This window comes from Glycine max, chromosome 10, assembly GCF_000004515.6.
Source record: "Glycine max cultivar Williams 82 chromosome 10, Glycine_max_v4.0, whole genome shotgun sequence".
Lineage (NCBI taxonomy): Eukaryota > Viridiplantae > Streptophyta > Magnoliopsida > Fabales > Fabaceae > Glycine > Glycine max.
The window spans coordinates 25,070,064-25,079,014 of NC_038246.2; the positions used below are offsets into that span (position 1 = coordinate 25,070,064).

At 31.2% G+C, this 8,951-nt stretch overlaps 1 protein-coding gene across 5 annotated transcripts; it reads right to left on the minus strand.

The window, feature by feature from the left end:
* Positions 1-800: 800 nt before the first annotated feature.
* Positions 801-6,126, minus strand: CRK15 (cysteine-rich receptor-like protein kinase). 5 transcript variants are annotated; one of them, XM_006588889.4, is made up of 7 exons: positions 5,165-6,126; positions 2,338-2,481; positions 2,128-2,249; positions 1,996-2,056; positions 1,478-1,712; positions 1,246-1,399; positions 801-1,124 (listed from the first exon to the last, which is right to left on the minus strand). In XM_006588889.4, exons 1-7 carry the CDS (start codon positions 5,943-5,945, stop codon positions 825-827), a joined length of 1,797 nt encoding a protein of 598 aa, XP_006588952.1. In that variant the 5' UTR covers positions 5,946-6,126; the 3' UTR covers positions 801-824. The 5 variants fall into 5 exon arrangements, with proteins under 5 accessions (XP_006588952.1, XP_006588950.1, XP_014618594.1 ...); XM_006588887.4 differs by having other exon boundaries at positions 1,846-2,056; positions 5,165-6,124; XM_014763108.3 differs by lacking the exon at positions 2,338-2,481 and having other exon boundaries at positions 1,846-2,056; positions 2,128-2,192; positions 5,165-6,125.
* Positions 6,127-8,951: the final 2,825 nt, after the last annotated feature.

Sequence of the window (8,951 nt, forward strand, 5' to 3'; positions counted from 1 at the left end):
ATCGATGTTAACTAACTCTACTTATTTACAAAAATGTCACCGAGCTTTTGTTAACATTGGTTTTATGAATAACCGATGTTAATCGTGCGATGTTAAATCTAAAAATTGTAGTAGTGTCATTTTATTATTTTTTTTCATTTTTTTAATTTTCTTTTTGAATTAAAGATGAGCATAATCAAGGTCATCAAACTCGAGAGTTTACCTAAACTCGTGAGAATTTCATAGACTCGACTCGTGAACTCAACTCGTAGACTCACAAGAATCCACTTCATATAAAAATAATAACAAAATATATATAAATAACATACCAATTAAACATTTCAACAATATAATAAAGCAAAATAATAAATCATAAATTACACAATACTTAGTAATGCATCACTACTAGATAATAACTTGTGGTTGTTATAATAGTGGTAGATCATTCACATCGAGGGTTTGATGTACTTAGAGAACAAATGTTTGATGTTATCAAAGTTGAGATTTTTTATATTCAAGAATAGTACACTAAATAAAGGTATGTTGAACACTAAACAGATAAAGAACAACCTAAAATAACTTATATTTTGGTCTAACTTTTTTAACTTGTTGACTCGGTAGTAAACTTGAGAGTCTACCGAATTTACTTAGAATTTATAGAATCTACTCAAAGTCTACTAAAAAAATAGTTTACACAATAGTCAACTCATAAAAAATAAATGGACTTGTAAACTTTAAGAGTTAGCAAATTAACTCAAGAGTTTGATAACCATAAGCATAACTATAAATGAGAGTTCAATCATTAGAAACACAAGTAAATAATGCTATAAAATAGAATTAACTTATTATCGAGGATAAAATATACTTGTAGACATCTTATTTACAGAAAAATGTTGCATAGGTATTTTTTTATCCTTTATATCTCGAAAGAAAAATGGTGGTTCTTGTGGAGATGGCAACTCATCAAGTGTGTGACCATCGAGATAAAAAATAACTTTTGTCATAGTAGGCCTAATATTTTTATTTTCTTGAACGCATAGTAAACCAATATGAATGCACTTAATGACTTCAAATTGAGAATAATTTTCTTCCAAATTTGGGTCCAATATGCTCAGTGGTGCTTGATCCTTCCATTGTCGCCAAACCTGTAACAACATAAGGATCAAAATTAAATATTTTAATTTTATGTTTCACAGCATTTAAATCAATTTAATTTGGTTTACATTTTGTGTAAGAGCGAATTTTTTTAAGAAATATTATACTTACATAACTCATGAGGCTATCTACAATATCGGGCAATTGGTGAGAATTTATATTCTTTCTCCCCGTGATAATCTCTATAATCATAACTCCGAAACTAAAAACATCAGATTTTTCAGAAAATTGTCCAAATATTGCATATTCTGGAGACATATAACCACTGTAAGAAAAAAAATATTAATTAGTTAAAACATATAATGTGAAGAACTAATAAGAAAGATTTTTTTTTTAAACTTACAATGTTCCAACGATTCTTTGAGTTTTCCCAAGATCCTGATTTAGTTCAATAATTCTAGCCATACCAAAATCTGATATCTTAGGATTCATATTTTCATCTAATAGAATATTACTTGGTTTAAGATCACGATGTATAACTTTAAGGCGAGAATGTTCATGTAAATAAAGAATTCCTCGTGCAGTTCCTTCTATAATTTTATAACGCTGTGACCAGCTCAACTTCTTTTGTTGAGGATCTGCAATATTAGGTTAAATGAATTAAGATAGAACGAAACATATATTTGTAAAGATATAATGTATTGAAAAGAATGCAAAATACATTAATCATCAATTTGATATTATTCAAGAGTTTAAAGTCAAGAATCAAACCAAATAAAAAGTTATCAAGGCTCCCGTTGGACATGTACTCATAAATAAGAATCTTCTCTTGCACTTCTAGACAAAAACCTATTAACTCCACAAGATTTCTATGCTGTAGTTTTGCTATTGATAAAATCTCATTTTTGAATTCAACCGAACCTTGTGATGAATTTGTCGATAATCTTTTCACAGCTATACGTCGTCCATTAGGAAGAATTCCCTAAGAATATAAATGATTATTAAAATGGAAAAGCATAACCATAAAATAAATAAATTATCACATGTTCTAACCTTGTAAACTTCTCCAAATCCACCTTTACCAATCTTATTTTCATGTGAAAAGTTATTTGTTGCAGCTGCAATTATATCCAAATCAAATTGCAAACCCTCTATAGTGACACTTTCCTGACCAACTAAACAAATGTTTGAATTGTTAAAATAAGTTTGCAAATTTAAACTTACATGGATTAAAGAATTTTTTATTACAATAAGAATACGTACAATTTTCTCTTAGAAGAATCTTGTAATTTCTCTTTCTTGCTTTTCTTCGTATCAAATGATAGCTAAAGAAGCTTAGCATCACCGGAACAACAACAACAAGGAGGACAATTATAACAATTGTTCGTAGTGAACCCTTTTCATTTTCTACATAAGAATTAACATACTTTTCAGAAACCGTTGACAATTGTTAAATATTGACAATTATTAAAAAAATGTTATTTACTAACTTACAAAAGTATGGAACACTGCTTTTAAGTTATTGTCTAAAAAAATAAATTATCATTTGTATAGCACTATAGCTTTTAAAGATATGTATCAATATGGTACGTATGATACGATGTATACTATTAACATTTGGTACATTGATATATGGTATTGGATTAAAAATATTTTTTTGTCCTCTAAAATACATTGAATTTGATTTTAGTTCTTTGAATTTTTTTCTTTCCTTTTCATTCCAGAATTCTAGAAATATTAGGGAGTGTTTGGTTTAATTATTTTCTGTTTTCATTTTTACTGAAAATAGAAAATGGTGATAAAAATTTATTTGGTTGGATTTCTGTTTTCATTTTTAGTAAAAATATTTTTCCAAACGAACCAAAAACTGAAAACAATAAAATCTCATTTTGAGTGTTTTCAATTGAAACCAGGAACCTCATTTTTGGTAAAATGAAAAGTAGTGATAAAGAATGTAATTTTAAGCAAATCTAAGAATATATTTCCTGTCGAAAAAGCATTTTTATTATTTTTATTTTTCAAAAACAGAAAACAAAAAGTCAAACCAAACATATTTTCAGAATTCTAATCTTTTAAAAATAAAAACATTTTTAAGAAAATAAAAACAAGAAATAGAAACAAGAAAATAAAAAATATAAACCAAACACACCCTTATATTTTAGTTCTTTACTTAACGCTATTAAGATGTTGGAGATAATTTGGTGAGCTAATTAGATAGGGGAATTAGATAGGGATGATGAGTTAAATCAATTGTATAAGCTCCAAACAGAATAGATCTATCAGAGGAATATTGGCTTCTCTAACCTTCTATTTTTATTACTTTTTACTTGTTTTTTAATTTTTAATCAGCTAATTTTTTATTTATTTAATTAGTTAATGACATGTCAAATTATTTTTAAATCACCGACTGGGATGACTATGGTCACATTTAACTGTAAAAACAAACAAAGTTAAGAAAAAACTAAAATGAAATTTCTTAAATTCTCGGGATCAAATGCAAAAAAAAAATGAGAACTATAAAATTAACTAAATAATTGAAGGAAGAAGGGAAGGGAGATAAGTCGTGAGTTTGAATATCTTTGAGTTACATTCTAACAAGAATTAACCATTAACATTTATTTATAAAAAAATGCAAAACAATTTTTGTTCAAAGGGTAAATTAAATTCAAATCTGTTATACTTTTGGAAAAAACATATTTAGCCTATGGTATTCTCTCATATTTTATACTAACGAAATTATTTGTTAATATAATCTTGCAATGTCTATACTAAATTTAATTTTCATTAGAAAAAATTATACTAATTAATTAACGAAGGTAAATTCATACTAAATCGTTAATTGATGGGTTTTTTAATTCTGTATATGAAAATGTGCACTTACTTTAATACGTTAGTTAGAATAAGAGAAATGAATTAAATGTATATATCTACCTTAGTCTCACACGCAACATGTTATATTACTAGGGCAAACTCAAGAGGAAAATGTTGATCTTCCAAAGTCAAATTATAAACTGGATAATTAAACATCAACTGTCAAAATTTTTATATAACTACTTAAAAAGTAAATTTTTCAGAGAATCATCTAATTTTTTAACATTAAAACTCAATCTTTTATTTATATTTATACAGTCTAGATCTAATTATCTTAATTTTTTAAAGACGATCAAAATTGTTATGCAAAAAGAAGTAAAATAAAAAAAATGATCAAAATTAACAGTATTCTCGATTGATGGCGATGCCTAACCAAAAATATTGACGCGCGCGTGTTAGATAATCACCTAGTGAACAAGATCCCACACTGGATCATAAGAATAGTGTTAACAGATGATTGGAAAAAATAAATGAGAAAAGTTGACATTTATATTTCTCATCAATTTAATATTTAAACTAAAAAATAAAAGAAAATACTAAATGTAGTACGTACTACTCTCATTTTCTATGGTTTCAGGAATTGATAGCAAATAAATGAATGGATATATAATTTCATTCAAAATTATTTTGTCTCTCATATTTCTATCCATTGAGGAGCAAGAAGAATTTTACGTAAATCTCTCACTCTTTTTACCAAACAAGTGAAAATATTTATTTCATCTCTTTTTCTCAGTTAATGAAAATCCAGTCCTCCATAAATTACCTTAGTTCTTAAAACTTTTAAGCAGCAAATTAGTACCTTATTTTTTTTATCAATCTGTTTTTTTTCTTTATATAATTTGTTACTAAATCAATCACTCAAGGATTTATTTGCAATATTTATTGTAATCTATTTTAATTATTTGTAAAAATATAATAATACTTAATTTAAATCTTTAAACTACTAATTTAACCATAAAACATTTAAAAAATATTTTAAATATTCACCTAACTAGCACTTAAATTAGTTAATGGCCGAGATTGAGTGTTTTTCTTATCTTCAGTCCTAATTATGCTGAGACAACTAAACATGTGAAGTATTAGCTTATGAGAAAAAAAATTATACACATATTTATATAATTCAATTATAAATGATAAATTTATTCATTTTTAAAATAATTTAATTATGATTGAATTGATATTATAAAATTATTATTTTAGATAGAGATTAAACTCTTACCTGATTTTGATTCTGGTGTACCATGAGGAAAGTCTCTGTAGAACTGTCCTATCCCAAACATCAAAGTGCAGCTTGGAAATAGAACCATTCCACCTCTCCTTCCGAGACAACACAAAGGAATATCTCTCATAATATCACCCAAACACTTACTGCAATCTTCGCTTGATAGATCTGGCGTGCACTGAACAAGAGTATGCACTCTTTGAGACCCAAAAACGGTAGCGTTTTTCGTTGCAAACTTCTTGGTGCCAGCTTTCACAGCCTCACCCACTGCATCACTCAACGTTTTGGATAGCAACCAATACCCATAGATTCCTTCTGTTGAATTCGTATTCACGTTGAAATCCACGAAGTTGAACCTAGGCCATTCTTCCACGGCGGAGAAAAAACAACGGTTGGAATAACGAACCATACATTCGTGGTACCAAATTAAGGCCTCTTTGGAGTTGAGACACCGTACGGTTATTTGTTGGGTTGCAGTTTTAATACATTCTTGGCACGTGTGGTTGCTGACATCGCCACGGCACATGAAGGAGCCGTAAATGTTTTCGCCGGCGGCGTCTCCGCCACCCGTTGTGGTGTTGAAGAATTGTGCAGTGGTGGCATGGGAAGATAGGGAGGTGAGGAGGGTTTGGAGGTTGGATTGGTAGGTGCTGTTTGGAGTGAAGGTTTTGTTGCTTGAACAGCTGTGATTCAGATACTGAAGGTTATCAATGGCTTCGGTTTTTGTTATAGAAAAATTGAACAGAAAGAAAAGGTAGTTGAGTAAGAGTAACAACATGTCGACGACCCGTTCATTCACTCATTTGGTGAATACACAAGAAGATAAGGTTCACCTCAGGCCATTGAATTGTCAATGAATGAACAAGACTTGCCTACGTTAATGGTTTACCTGTCCCACAAGGAATTTAAAAGATAGGGCAGGTTCTTTAGTTTGCACCTTGAACAGAGAGCCAATAGTTTGACTAGTTGATCAACGAACAAATCTTGTATACACACCCACCTAACGCGTTAGCTTTACATATATCCACTAAAACATTGACAACTCATTCAAATTGGAAATTTCATCAGCACTTAGAGTGCCGTTCCAGCGAGTTGGACCATTTGATGAATGTTTTGTGTTGGATTTTGACACGTGTATTGGAAAATTTTAGTTTAACCATTTAACTTTCTAACTTTGGGAATTAACAGTGGGAATAAATTGTGGGGTTGGGTTTTCGCATCCACCAGCAGCAGGCCACCGCCATGTCGGGTCAGGCCTTCAAATCCGGCAGCAGCGACATAGTGTCAGGGTTTGCAGCGGCAGAGGCTTTTTGGATGCACCAGCAGGTTGATGCCGTGTTCGGATCCGACTTTCGGATCTAGCAGCAGCTCCGCCATGTCGGGGACGAGGTTCTTGCGGAGGCGGCGCGCGACGCCGGATCGTTTTGAGGTCGTCAGTGTTTGGATTTTTTTAACAAAGAAGTTCATTTTAGTGTGCTGGGTTAAAGGAGGAAACAAAAGTTAAAAGTAAATTCATATACATATACTAACAAATTAATCTTAAAAAGATAAAAAAAAAAGTATTGTAAATAAATTTTATTATTAAATTTGTAAGATTATTTTTTATTAAATTATAATATTTAAAAATTAATTTAATAATGAATTATATTTTTAAAAATTAATTTGATATTAAGCTCTAATGTTTAAAGACTAATTTTTTATTAATTTATTACATTATTTTTATGTATTTGAAATTAAATTTATATTTTTTATTTTTAAGTAATCAATGCATCTTACTCTAAAAATGAATTTAATTTTTTATTTTAAAATTAAAATGAAACTTCCAATACACATGTCAAAATCTTATATAAAGTGTTAATCTAATTGTCCAAATAATAGGAACGTCACGGTAACATTCCCGCTTAAGCCAGAGAATCAATACCCCTCGATAGTCTCAAATCCCGGTAAAAGTATCAGGTTAGGCTCCTTTTGTAAACTATTTATCAATAGGGTCTATTTTCAAATATTTTACCAGCCGGTTTGTTTTTATTTATATTACGCCAAAGGCAGGAGCGCAATACAACCGGGAGCTAACATGTGGCATTGAGTTGTGTTGTGCCAATAGATATGCGCAATGGGTTGCTACAATTGCAGTGGCGCAACCACTTTTGTCAGTATAGGCGCAGGTAGGCATAGGTACGTAGGCACGTGAAGGCAGGGGCGCAATACAATGGGGAGCTGACATGTGGCATTGAGCTGTTGTGCCAACAAATATGCATAATCGATTGCTACCGTTACAGTGGCGCAATCACTTTTTGTCGGTATAGGCGTAGGTAGGTAGGTACAGGTACGTAGGCACGTGAACATGTTGCACCAAGGGGGTTGGCGCAATACCCCCCTCCCACAATCCTTCTTCGCTTATAAATTGAAAAAACACATGCATGCTCCCTCACTTGCAACAAACACCCCCCTCTTCCAGCAGCTTCCTTCTTTCCAATAAGCATTTTGTTGCTCCCTTCCCTCCCAACTTGCTCTCTCTCTCTCTTCTAGTTTTCTCTCTCTCTCATAATATTTTTATTTCATGTTCTTTATTGTTGCTAATGACATTAAATGACACTTACATGTTTTAAAATATGTGATATTGTGTTTATATTTAAAATATTTAAATATGAAGTGTTGTGGATGCAAAATCAACATGTGTCCCAACATATTTGGAACGCGGATGTGGATAGAAAATTAAGAATGAGGCGAGTGATTCCAACTTATCAGGGTATAGAACAACCACTGGCAGAAATTATTCCTCTGTTACAGCAGTCTGGATTATACACAACAATAAAATTGTGTAGAATCAAAATCAATGGAGGAATTGTAAATGCATTTTTTGAAAGGTGGAGGCCAGAGACACACACCTTTCATTTGATGTATGGGGAGGCCACCATCACACTACAAGATGTGTCTGTGTTGCTAGGTCTTCCTGTGGATGGCAATCCTTTAATTGGCAGCACAAATATTGATGGGATTGATATGTGTGAACAATACCTTGGAGTCAGGCCAAATGCTAATGCATTGTCTGACGGAAACACATTGAAATTAAGCTGATTGGCTTCAGAGTTTACAAATATCCAGGACTATGTGGACGACGAAGAGAACCTCAAAATGTTTGCACATGCTTGGATTTTGAGATTTATTGGAGGTGTCTTGTTGGTGGATAAAAGTAGTAAAATAGTCCTCATGAGATATTTGCAATTTCTGGTAGATTTTGAAGAGTGCAGTAGTTATGCGTGGGGAGATGCTGCATTGAGTTATTTATACAAAGAGATGTGTAATGCAACATATTATAATATGCAATCTATTGGCGGTTACCGTTCTCTTAATTCAATTGTGGGCATGGGAACAATGCCCTAAATTAGTCCTATTGATTGTGCCTCCACAACAACGAAACAGTCCACTTGGCTATAGGTACATAATTTTTAAATTATGGTCTTCATTTATAATTTTAATTATTATTGTATGTAACACATTATTATTTATTGTTGCATAATTGTTATACAAATGGTTACAAAATAGAAATCCTCATATGGCCAGTGATAGTGTGGAACACTATCGTTTTAAATTAGAAACCATGAAAAGGGGCGAGGTAACTAAGTATACATTTTTCAAATGAACAATGTTATTATTTGTAATTATTTAACAAATTTTTAAATTGCCTTGTAATGTGGAGATGTGTAGTGCCGATGATTTGTTTCAATGTTGTTGAATGACATCAGCTAGATAGAGTCATGAGGCAATTTGGACTGCAACAACT